Genomic DNA, 12,813 nt, shown 5'->3' with positions numbered 1-12,813 from the left:
AGCAGACAGGGCTGAAGAGAACCTAAAAAAGCTACTCGGTTCATGCAATTTCCTTCAGAGGAGACAACTTTCCCTAGAATATGTTTAAAAGAATTTCATTTTTAAAGACCATTTCTAAAATTAAAAGGAACTAGGGCTTCCCTGGTGGCACAATGTTTGAGAGTCCGCCTAACGATGCAGGGGACACGGGTTCGTGCCCCGGTCCGGGAAGATCCCAGATTCCGCGGAGTGGCTGGGCCCGTGAGCCATGGCCGCTGAGCCTGCGCGTCCGGAGCCTGTGCTCCACAACGGGAGAGGCCAGAACAGTGAGAGGCCCGCGTACCGCAAAAAAAATAAATAAAAAATTAAAAGGAACTAGAGAATATGATGTTCTCCTTACAATTAACAGTGTTACTCATAACCTCTTCTTTTTGCTCACATACATCGAATAAAAACTATAGATTTTTGGGCTTCCCTGGTGGCACAGTGGTTGGGAACCCGTCTGCCAATGCAGGGGACACGGGTTCGAGCCCTGGTCCGGGAAGATCCCACATGCCATGGAGCAACTGGCCCTGTGCGTCACAACTACTGAGCCTGCTCTCTAGAGCCCCGAGCCACAACTACTGAGCCCTCGTGCCACAACTACTGAAGCCCACGTGCCTAGAGCCCGTGCTCTGCAACAAGAGAAGCCACTGCAATGAGAAGCCTGCTCAGCACAACGAAGAGAAGCCCCTGCTCACTGCAACTAGAGGGGGCCCATGTGCAGCAATGAAGACCCAATGCAGCCAAAAATAATAATAATAAATAAAATAAATATTTTTAAAAACTATAGATTTTAAAAAATAAACAATAAAAATCTAATAAGATCCCTGGTAATATGCCAGTTTCTAGGAAGCATGCAAGACTGAAACAAGTTTCCAAAATCAGTTATTTAAAGAGTGTAAAATCTAAATAAAGGTTTAAATAAAGGTTATTTATTTATAAATATACTAAATAAATATACTAAATAAAGGTTATTTAACGTTCTCCAGCCAGGTTGAAAACATTCCTACCCCTTATCATTTTCCCCGTGACTAGGCAGAATACATTCCTTTTTCCAACTGAATATATTTCCCCTTCCCTAAGAGCTTAGCTGTCTCCCTGGCAAGGATATCATATAGAACAGCTGTTGTATTACCAGTATAAAAGCAATCCCATCTGATTTAATTGAAAAACATATGGATAGACTGAAACCAAACTTTTGGGAGCTCTGTATCTTTAAAGGAAGAGATAACCAAAGACCATCTATTGGTAAAGCCTGTGAACAATGTCATGAATTCAAATTCTGCACAATTTAAACAAGATCTATTTCAAAAACCTACTTTAATTAACTTTTAAGTTCATGCTTTAAATTCACTAGACAGAATGAAATGGATGAAGAATCAGCTCTGTTTTCAGCCTCTGCTAAGATCTTAGTTAAACCTTCCCTAAAAGTACCAAATCTTAGATGTGTCTTCACTACCCTGATTTGTCAGGTGTCAGGAACAGTTTCCTTTCTTGGGTATTGTCTTCAGCAATCTCCTTTCTTCAGAACCACAACTCACTGAGACTAAGCAAATATCTCTGATGCAGATCAAAACTGGTGAGTCAATCACAGAAGTTAGAAAGTGGCCTGGGGTAATATCACCTGAGTTGATCTCATATAAGTGGAGGCTTATCAAGCTTATCATAACTTTTTATTCATTTTTTATGTTATTCATTTATATTTATGACTGTAAAATTAAAACTGGATACATTCATTGAAAAAAAAACTTGGAAAATCCAAAGAAACACAGAGAAGGAAATTAAAAAGACCCGTAATCCCATCACTTAGCTTTAGCCACTTAATATTTTGGTGTATTTCTCTCCTTCTATGTATACTGCTACTTAACATAATGTAAGCATTTTAATAGATGCATAATAGTTCAGAGATTACCATAATTTCTTTATCATAGAATTTTAGAGTAGAAAAATTCCTATTTCAAATATCTCTACTGAAAAAAACAAACCCAATATATAAACCAGATGAGAGTGGAGCTGATTAAAGTATGGGCAGTGATGCGGGGGTGTGAGGTGAGGGTGGGGGTGGAGGGCCCAGAAGTAGACCCACTTGGCCTCCTGAGTCCCTATACTGGCTCCCAAACACATCTAAGGAACCCTGGCTTCCCAAATAATACAGTTTAGAAACAACAAATCTAGCCTCTCTCATTTTACAGATGAAATTACTTGCCCAAGATTACAGAACCAGTAAGAGAACTGTGAAAGACCTTAGGGTCCCATGTCTTACATACAAGGGCTCTGCTTTTCCAACTTTAGCTACTTTTTCTACAAAAGGCATCAGATGTACATCTGTATATTGCTGTTCTTCCTTTAAGAAAAATAGAAGGGACAAAGTTATGTAACAAAAAATGAATAATTAATGTAATTTGCTAGATCTCAAAGAACTCCACATGCCTAAGTAGGTTCTCATACTATTCCTATGAGTAATGGAGAAAAGGAGAAAAGTTCATTTCTAAACTAAGGAAAAGGCCATGAGATTACATTATTTTCCTCAAGAATACACTACACATCTAGTGTAGCTACAAACCACTCCTTCTTCTTCACTCATTCAATCATTAAATTTTTATTCAGAATCTATTTTGGGCTGGATGCTGGGGATACAATTGTGAACAGAACAAACAGAAGTCCCTGCCCTCATGGACTTCGTAAGCCTGACAGCTTGAGCAAGTTGCTTTCTCTTTCTGAACCTCAGTATTTGCCACCCATAAAGTAAGGATAATAATATTTAACTACTGCTTTGTCTAAGAATTAAATAACATGATGTAAGTAAAAAAAAAAAAAATCCTGGTAGGTAATTAGGCATATAATAGGTGCTCAGTTAACATTAATTACCTTTCCTCCCAGAGCGTTAAATATTAGATTGGTAATGAGAGGTGAGAAAGTACCAAGTTCCTTTGATACTCACACTGATTTGAGGCAACAGAACAAGTATGTTAAAATAATTCCAAACAGATTCCTACACTAGGAAAGAAGTAAATAATATTTCCATCTGAAGAAATGAAATTTACATGAGTTCTCCCAATCAAGTTCTGTAGTTTGCGTTGCTACCTCCATCACCATTTACTTTCAATTATTACTGGGCTCTTTCCATAACATTCAGCCCCATATAGTACTTAGGAAATAAAATATAAAGTAAGCAATCCTCTTCCCAAAATGCTATTTTTCCATCCCGTAAATATGGGCAGCTAAACCAGTCAAAGATTTACATTCAACAAAATAAACTTAAAGGACAACAGTTTGGGACTTCCCTGGTGGCACAGTGGTTAAGTATCCGCCTGCCAATGCGGGGGACACAGATTCGATCCCTGGCTGGGGAAGATCCCACATGCCACGGAGCAACTAAGCCCATGCGCCACAACTACTAAGCCTGACCTCTAGAACCCGTGAGCCACAACTACTGAGCCCATGTGCCACAACTACAGAAGCCCATGGGCCTAGAGCCCATGCTCCACAACAAGAGAAGCCACCGCAATGAGAAGTCTGCGCACAGCAAAGAGTAGCCCCCGCTGGCGGCAACTAGAGAAAGCCCACGCACAGCAACGAAGACCCAATGCAGACAAAAAAATAAATAAATAAAATAAAAAGGAAAAGAAAAGACAACAGTTTGATTTCTTTTTTTTTTTTTGGCCACACCATGCGGCTTGTGGGATCTTAGTTCCCCAAGACAACAGTTTGAAATACAAAATACCAAATGTGAAACCCACCAAAAACCTATAAAGTTTTTGTCTATATTCACCAACATAAGTACCAACAGAGGTCAGAACCTGAGGTTTTACTGACTCATATAATACCCAGAAATCTACAAAATATAGATGCCAAAGTCTCGGAGATTCTAAGAACACCTTGTAAACCGTAAAGCACTGCACACTTGTTAATTATTAGAAGCTCTCTGTTCACTATTGACTTTAATTAGATTTCTACAGGGGAAATTCTGTCATTCAAAAGATCTAATATTTGCTTCTCAACCAAATTAAACCTTTTATATTGCTATTTAGCCCAAATACACCTACCCAACAAAAACAGCTCATATTATTCATAAATAGAAAAAGAAATTTGCTACTTATTCAAAGTACTGGATTTTTTTTTTTTTTTTTGGAGGCAGATAACTTCTGTTATGGCAGGTTTTTTTTTTCTGTATTGTTCCTCAGGAGAAGGAAAAAAAACAAAAAACAAAAACAAAAGCTGGTCAATAAAGAAGAGCCAGAACAAAAAGAAAATCTTTTCTTTCATTTTTTTCTAAAAGAAAGAATTAATACCATATCCTGAATATTGTATAAACTATGACATTTTCTTATCAAGTGGGCTTAATAATCTAAATTAAACAGACTTTAAAAACAAATTCATAGGGAAAAAGTCAAAGTCACAAAGAAAGACAGGTTTTGTTCTGAGTGCAAAGTGTTCAACCCTGTGCACCCTGTTACCAGAACGTCTTCAAGGACCTTTTGTTCCCCTGGAAAGACTTCTTGGAAGAATTAGGCTTTGAGGAGGCATTGAAGGAGGACAAATGGGAAATTGTTAAGTAGAGAGGATAATTTGGTTCCTTAAAGAACATGAAAGAATGGATGGGTCCAAGAATAAGAGACAGGAGTAAGAAGAACATACAGAGGAGCTTAAAGTGAAAAAAAATGAGCAGGGAGAACAGAAGATTTTATTTTAATGAAGAAAAAGTAATAGGGAAAGATTTTTCAGACAGTAATACTTATCTGTGGAACAGTGGCATTACTAGAGGGATTATTCTGACACACATTTATCACATGTACTTAAATAGATACAGTTAAAAAGAGCTGAGTAAACCTTTACTGTGATTCAAACACACATGTATCCAGACATAATCTTTATCTTTTTCATGACAATTTTTAAAATATCTCCCTTCAAAGTTACCAGTGCAGTTAGGGTAGTTGTTTCTAGTGAAAAACAGATAAACCAAAATGCATACTTGAAAAAAAGACTAAGTGACCAAGAAGAGATACCTATAACATAATCTCAACATTAGTATTAAAGATGTTTATATTATATGTAAAGAAAACAAACAAAAATAAAGATCAAGGCAAAAAGCATGAATTAAAGCTATTTTTAACTAAAAATATCATCTAACACTGTCTTTCAGCCAAACAGATCTTATATTTCTATTCTCTTCTGATCTATTAAGTGCCCTAGAGCAGTAATCTCTCTACCCATAATCTACCCATCAGTAAAAACAGTACCATGATACTTTTCTTCTATTCTTTTTATAAGGGTGCCAAGATGTCTGGAAGTTAATATATACATGCTTAGCAATGCTGAGATGAAAAGTAATGCTCACTTTAATTTTATGGATCTTTATAAAAAATCAAGATAAAAAGACCTAGTTAGATTATTTCAATGTGTAAATTTTCAACTAGCCAGAAGGCTTCCTGGGGACATAATTCAGTAGATTTGAAACTAATGCTTTAGAGTTTAACTGTGCTGTTCCAGAAACTAATCAGACTAAGGAATTTCTGCAGAAAGCTAGGCACTCAGGCCAGGAATAAGATAGAGTGAATTTGAGTAGTCCCTGGGCCTAGCCCTAAAAAGACTACAGACAGTCCTCCCTATCACAGACCATATTAGAACCTAATCAAAGGAAGAGTTAGAGCTATAATTGTACAACATTGTAAAACAGAAATTTTGAGGAGGTGACTAAATAGCACACAAGAGAATGAAGAGAGTAAATGCCAAAGAACAGGTGAAAAATTTTCAGACTAGTATCCAAGGGCAAGTATTTTTAGCAAAATGGTTTCCTTCTCTTATCCTCTATGTAACTATTTCTTTAAATGCCAATAATATGGATTCTGGAACCACAAAGCCTGGGCTTGAATCTAGGCTCCACCATAGCTGGGCTTCTCTGAGTCTCAGTTTCCTTATCTATAAAATGAAGATAGTAATAGTACCTAACTCAATTATACCTAACTGTTGTGAGGATTAAGTAAGGTAACATATGTAAGGCACTTAGAACAGTACCTGTAGCATAGTAAGTACTAAATGTGTTTGCAATTACTATTACAGTGGTGCACAGTCCCTCAGACCTGATGTAAATACCAGAAGATCCAAAAAACCAAAAATTTTTCTGTTATTCATTTGGCAGCAAAACCTGACCTGAACAAATGCAAGGCTATTTATAGCTTTTTTAAAAATCCACTCGGTGTGAATATACATGCATTTTGCTGCAAGTATCTTCATGTGTTTCATTACAGGATGCTGCCCTAGACTTCACTGGGGTGTATTTATTAACTTCCTAAAATCTGAAAAATTCTAAATTCTGAAATACACCCAGCCCCACAGGTTTTTGATAAAAGATTATGAACATACCTTATCTTTGAAGCCTCAACAATTTCTATTTCCTTCAAATGAATGGTATCTTCTTAAATAACCATAAGCAAATGACACCCTGAACCTAGCTGTACAGAATTTTAGGATGAAGAAAACGTTTCCCAGTACAGGTAAGAGGGCCCTGAATTCCCAGAATGCTCCTTTCAAATAAAATCCATTCACAATATTTTATTTACATGCCATAGTAGTTCAGAGCTTTCAAACTCTAAATTCTAGGACTTGCTTGAAAAAAAGCCTATTCTCTTAACTTAGATCACAAATAAATGATTAAGGCTCATTTCGGGGGCATTTATGTGCCCTGAATCATGTGTACCAAACCATCACAGAACTTTACAGCTGGAAGAGACCCTTGAGAACTAATCTAAATCATTATTCCTTCCCTTCCAAACTGTTTTATCATCCATAAATGTACTCTCCCCTATGAGGTAAGAACAACCTGCCCTAACTTGTCCTTAGACTCTGTCTATAGGAACACCCTGTAGGTGAATGTGAATAAACTGGGTGGGGTACATTGACAGACTCGGGATCCAAAATGATGGGTTGAATCTAACACAATAAATCTTACATGCTTGGCAAATGTCTCAGTTTATACTTAAGAAAATAACAAGAGTTTCCAAGTGCAGAATGAAGAAAGACTCATCACTCCATGTTTTTTTTTTTTTTAAAAAAAGAAGACTTACCTATCTTAATGGACTCAATGAGTCAACTACATAATGTGGCTGCTAAAAAAGCTACTGTGATTAGGAACTAACTACATCAACAGTGGTACAGCATCCAGAAAGAACAAGGTAACCGCCCTCTCTGCTATGAGCTGGTTAGAGCACATCTGGAGCAATACGTTCAGCTCTGTGTTCAACACTCCAGGAGAGACACAGAAAAACTGATAAAGTCCAGAAGAGGGGTAACCAGGATAGTAAGGGAATGTGAAACCATTTCACATAACAGTTGAGGGAGCTGAAGTTATTTAGTCCAGACTCAGAGGGAACATGATCACAGATCCCTGAAGAACTGTCATGGCCCAGAGAGAGCTGACTTGCTCTGTATGGCCCCAAAGGGCAGAGCCAGAATCAGCTGGTGTTAACCACAGTGAGAAATATTTCAGCTAAGTCCACAGAAGTGTTTCTTGCAATGTAGAGCCGCGTTAGGACGCAGTGGCTTCTAAAGTCTTATCTAGCCCTGAAGGTCCATAATTTTAAAAATCAAACATTTGTCATCTCTTCGGTCTCTTACTGTTGATAACTATTATTCTCTAGTATCACAGCTTCTGCCTTCACCCTTCTTAAAATGTCCTACCCAGCCAACCAATCAGTCAAATGTTTTGCCAGGTCTGTGGGAGGAAAATGCTTGCTTGCTGGGCAATTAGTTTCAGTTTGCAGATCAGTGTCTCTACAAACAAAAGACAGCCCTAATTGAGGGGCAGGCAAGAGCTCTGAGCTAGACCTCCTTGAAAGAAATTCTTATTAATTCAAATAGCAGCTAGAAGACCCATCCAAACACCGTAATATATTATCTATGGTGTTCAGTCCTTACAGGAACATTAAAATAAAACACCCTGTACCCGTCTTCCCAAATGCCAGAGAATCCAACTTTACCAACCTAACTAGGTCTCTCAAATTCAGTTAGAAGTTTTCCTTCTGTCAAAGAGATGCGTTTACTGTTTGAAGTAGACTAAAACCCATGCTCAGATAGAAAGGCCATACTCGATTACATTACTGTAAAGCTAAAATTGCCCATCAGTAGGCCCACAGAGGCAGTTCAGCTTCTGAGAACTAGACACGGGCAATCCACAGTGAATTCACAGAAAACTACAAGCTATGAAAAATTTAAAACGCAGGAGAGCTACAAAAATTGGACATCCTTCTAAAACTTCTGTTGCTCAAAGACCATCATAGACATAGATATATGGTAGTCTATGGAAGTTACTAAAAGCCTTGAACAGCTCAGATGGCAAATATTACTCAATCCAGCTTTACTTCTCCTGAAATTGATTTGGAGTCTACAAAACTCCAGCCAAAGTATTAGAGAATATAATATATACGTGATGGACTGAACAAGAACACATTCTTCCCTGTGCTTTTTAAAGTGAAGCCCAGAAGCAATCTAAGTGTCCATAAACAAGGGATTGGTTAAATAAGTTATGGTATATACTTACAACGAAAAATGCAACTGCTGAAAAGAATAAGGTAGACCTTAGGTACTAACATGAAAAAAACAGTCCATGATACATAGTTAACTGGATACAGCAAGTCGCAAAACTCTACGACTTGCTATAACCATATATAATTAATATATGTAACATATATAATTATTTCATTTTGAGTTTTTAAAACCTATTTTTAAAAACCCTGTGTTTATATTCATATATGCCTAGAAAAATGTCTGAGAAAAGATCAAACTGCTAACAGTAGTGACCTTTAGGAACTGACTGGAACTGGGAGGCAGTAAAGGAGTGACTTTCACTCTTTCCTTTGTAGACTTCTGGTTCTTTGTTTTTCGCAAGTAAAGGTTACGTTTGCCGACAAATGCTGTATGAGTCCCCCTGTATGAGGAACCTGGAGTAGGCAAATTCACTGAGACAGGAAGTAGAATGGTTGTTGCCAGGAATTAGGGCGCTGGGGGTGGGAAGTTATTGTTTAATGAATACAGAGTTTAAGTTGGGGAAGATAAAAAAGTCCTGAAGATGGAAGGTAGTGATGGCTGTACAACTTGAATGTACTTAACACCACTAAACTGTACACTTAAAAATGGTTAAAATGGTAAATTTTATGTTATGTATATTTTATCACAATGAAAAAGTAACTTAAGGAAAAAGTTACCTTTGTGATTTAAAAATAACAATACAAAAATTATTAAGGTAAAATAACATCAATTACACAGACATTATATACTAACCATTCAAAATAAGCAATCTTCCTACATAAACACTACGGTGTGTTTCAAACTTCGGAAAATCTAATTCATCCTTTTCTACTATATTTTACTAAAACAAATAAAAATCACCACAAGTCTCTACTAGGTTTCTCAAATGCTTTCTATCCCACAAAAAAAAAAAAAAGAAGACGACCTAGTCATAAGGATAGCTAACACACACACCCACAGTGTGTTACTCTGCATGGGGAACGGTTGTTCTAAGCTTTATAAATGTACTAAATTATTTAATTTTCACAACAATCCTATGAGCTAAGTACTATTATTATCTTCATTTCTCAGATGAAGAGAGGTTATGCGACCTGCCCAAGTTTACACAGTTAATAAAGGGCAGAACTACGATTCAAACCTAAGAATGGACTCCAGAGTCCATACTCTCAACCTCTATGCTTCCTGTCTCTCAGTAATATATCCATCTCTCTATAGGAAGGCCAAAAAAGGTTACAGTCAAAATCCAGCTAGTTAGTACAGCCCTTGAAGCTGGAAGAAATACAGACTTGGCTTTTTATGGGTGAATAATCTGCATTCCTTCTTATGTCAATGCCAAGCTCCAATCCAAGATGTGACTGTATTAAGGCTCATAATCATGTGGGAAAACTCTCTACAAATTCAATTATAGTCCAAAGTCCATACCTGACTCCACAGTAAATCACTGAGCCTAAGAATTAGGTCAGAGATCCATTAATATAAATACAGCTAGACAAAATGGTTTGGACAAATCAAACCCCAACTCAAAGCAAAGGAATTCAGAAACTCTTGACTAACATCTTGACAAGGTAGGTTTTATTTGTTTAGTTCCAGGCCCACTTTAGATCTCAAGGGGGAAAGAACAGAAGTTGTCTCTAACTTTGCTTGAAGACTTCAATCAGCAGGAAGAAGAGCTTTATTTTCTACAGGGACTCAGACAGAAATTGGCTTTTATTAGCATCAGCAAAACTGAACATTCCCCTTAAGGGGGAAAAAACCCGGCATTCCTGCTTAAAATGTGTTATTTGTCCAAACATATTGACCTTGTAATTGAGGAAGGGAAAAAAAAATGGTGCAAGGAAGGGATTTAACCTAATTTATAAATGTGCTCAACCTAGATACACACCTGCCCCAAATGACCTACTGAATCTATTTATTTGCAGGGAAAACATGGATTACAATGTCTTTTTTTTGGCCTCAAGTGGTCTGTACTACTGTTTGTAAACAAAATCCTCTCAATATCTTTTCCACCTGTCACATGCACATCTGATATTTATATAAACAAGGAGAAATGAACAAGGAAAGTGGAGCTGTAGGAGGAATCCCTTAGACTCAGGTTTTGACCAGTTGGTTTCAGGAGGTACTGGGCTGGCTTTCAAACTTCCCCAAATCACCCAGGCGGAGAGGCAAGGTGAGCGAACCGAACGCAAAAGTTTGCGCCCATTCAGCCTGTCTGACAAAGGCCAGAGAGCCCTGTTTGGAAGGAGGTGCGATGCCTTTCCACGCAGCAGCCGCCCCCCTCCCGAGGACGCACAGCCCAAGGGGGGGACAAAAGACTTTCCAGATTGGGGGCTGGGGGGCAGGCTAGCTGGAGCTTGGACCTCCCCTTGAGAGTCGAAATCTGGGTAACCTTTGGGGCAAGAAATGAGCCATTCCAGCCAAGAACCCAACGCTAGAGGCCAGGGCTGGGGAAAGGCACTGACAGCCGCTGGGAGGGTCCGGCGGGCGAGGAAGCGCTGAGACTCACCTGGGGGAGGCGGCGAGCGGGCCTCGGTGGCAGGTGGGGTGGGCGGGACGCTGCTGCCGCCGCCGGGGAGAATGGAAGTCGGGATCGGGGGAGTGGTGGGCGCCGGCACCGTGGTCGCTACTGGGGTGGTCGGCGCTGGGCCAGTGGTCGTCGAGAGGGTGGTCGGAGCGGGTCTGGTCGTCGCCCGAGCGGTGGTCCCAGTACGTTCCACCGCAAGAGGTGTGATCGGCGAGGGGCCGAGCGGCGCCCGAAAGGTGGTCGGAGTGGGTTCGGCCCTGGCCCGAGAAGGGGTGGTAGCCAGGGGCTGGGCTGAAGAGGACGCAGCCAGGGGTCGGTGGACGGTAGCGTTCGGGGGTCCGGTCCTCGGGGCCTGGGCCGTGGGAGCCATGGCCTTAGAGAAAGGGTGACTGGGCTCGCCCCCCAGCCCCGGGCCCGGCGACGCGTCCACCTGCCCCGTGGCCCCGCCGCCACCGGTGACATTCCCCGCTGAGGTTGCTGAGGCGGCGGCGGCGGCGGCGGCGGCGCACAACAGGGCGAGGCCGCCCAGGCTCGGCAGGCTCCTCATGGCGCGCTCGGCTTCGCCATTCATTCATTCAGTCAGTCGGTCGGTCAGTCATCTTCTCCTCCCTGCACTCGGACCAGGGAAGCCGCCGCAGCCGCCACCACCACCGGGCGCACCATCGCCACCTCCCTCTGACAGGCGGCCGGCCCCGCGGGCGGGCCCCAGCGCGGAGGGAGAGACCGGGCCGTGCGAGGACAGCCCGCCCTCCCCGATTGGCAGCCTGACCCGACCAATGGGAGGCCACGCTAACTCACGTGACCCACCCGCTTCCCGGCCTCTTTGTGGCCCCGCGGGCCAATCAGGGGACGTCAAGGAGAGGGGGCGGTGCTAAGGCGGGAAGAGGGTGGTGCGAGCACAGCACCAGCCGGTCCGGCTAGCGGCAGCCACGGCTTTGTCTGCCCAAGGAGTGGGGCGCGGGCCTCGGGCACCGGGCGCCACGGAGCAGACAAAGGACGCGCCCCGCGCGGCAGAAGCCGGGCCAAGTCGCCTGCTCCACTGGGCGGCGAGCGCGACCCGGAGCGGGGATCGAGAGCTTCCCCGCCTTCTTGAACAATGGGGCGCCGGCGGCGCTCCCGGGCTCGGGTGGAGACGGAGCTGGAACCCCAGTGATGGGTGAGGGCGGCTGCAGCGAGGATGTGGAGCCCAGCATTCCCTCTGCTGCTCGAGAGCACCTGGCCTCGGCCCTGCGAGGTCTGCGCTGCATTCCCATTTCAGAGATGGGGAAACTGAGGTCCTTGTTGAGGACCTCACCGAACCAAGACCCACGCCCTCATCAGACACCTGCAGTGGGCCAGGCGCTGTGCCTGGCAGGACGGAGGTTCTAAGAGACCCGTCAGGAGCTGGAGGTGCAAGCTTCCTGCGTGGGGGAGACAGGCTCACATGCACACTTTACCCTAAAACGCCGGGGAGAGTGGGATCGGATGGGGTTGAACCTCAGCTCCAAGTTTCCTGCTGAGTGGTTTTGCGGCCTGAGCGCAGTGTTCTCACCTCTAAAAAGGGGTGGATAGAGAGCTAACATCCCCAACGCCCCCATCCCCCTCTTACAGAGCTGATGTGAGAATTAAGTAATGAATTGAAAGGGCTTAACGCAGTGCCTGGCCCACAGTAAACCCTCATTTACGCTTACTACTCTCAGTGTACTGTTAAGACAAGACCCATGCCGCAGCCCTGCTTGTACCCAAAGCCGCCTGCCTCTTGGGGTGGG

At 42.2% G+C, this 12,813-nt stretch overlaps 1 protein-coding gene across 1 annotated transcript in view; it reads right to left on the bottom strand.

The window, feature by feature from the left end:
* MEGF9 (multiple EGF like domains 9) overlaps positions 1 to 11,744 on the bottom strand; it is an 84,539-nt gene extending 72,795 nt beyond the window's left edge. The window contains exon 1 of the mRNA XM_060014247.1: positions 11,048 to 11,744. Within this exon, the coding sequence (XP_059870230.1) occupies positions 11,048 to 11,636 (589 nt within the window). The 5' untranslated portion in view covers positions 11,637 to 11,744. The remainder of the gene's footprint in view (positions 1 to 11,047) is intronic.
* Between the last annotated feature and the right edge of the window lie 1,069 nt (positions 11,745 to 12,813).

This window comes from Delphinus delphis, chromosome 6 (genome assembly GCF_949987515.2).
Source record: "Delphinus delphis chromosome 6, mDelDel1.2, whole genome shotgun sequence".
NCBI classification, from domain to species: Eukaryota; Metazoa; Chordata; class Mammalia; order Artiodactyla; family Delphinidae; genus Delphinus; species Delphinus delphis.
Note: the sequence above shows the minus strand (reverse complement) of the source record. Positions and strands in the feature narration are given on the sequence as shown.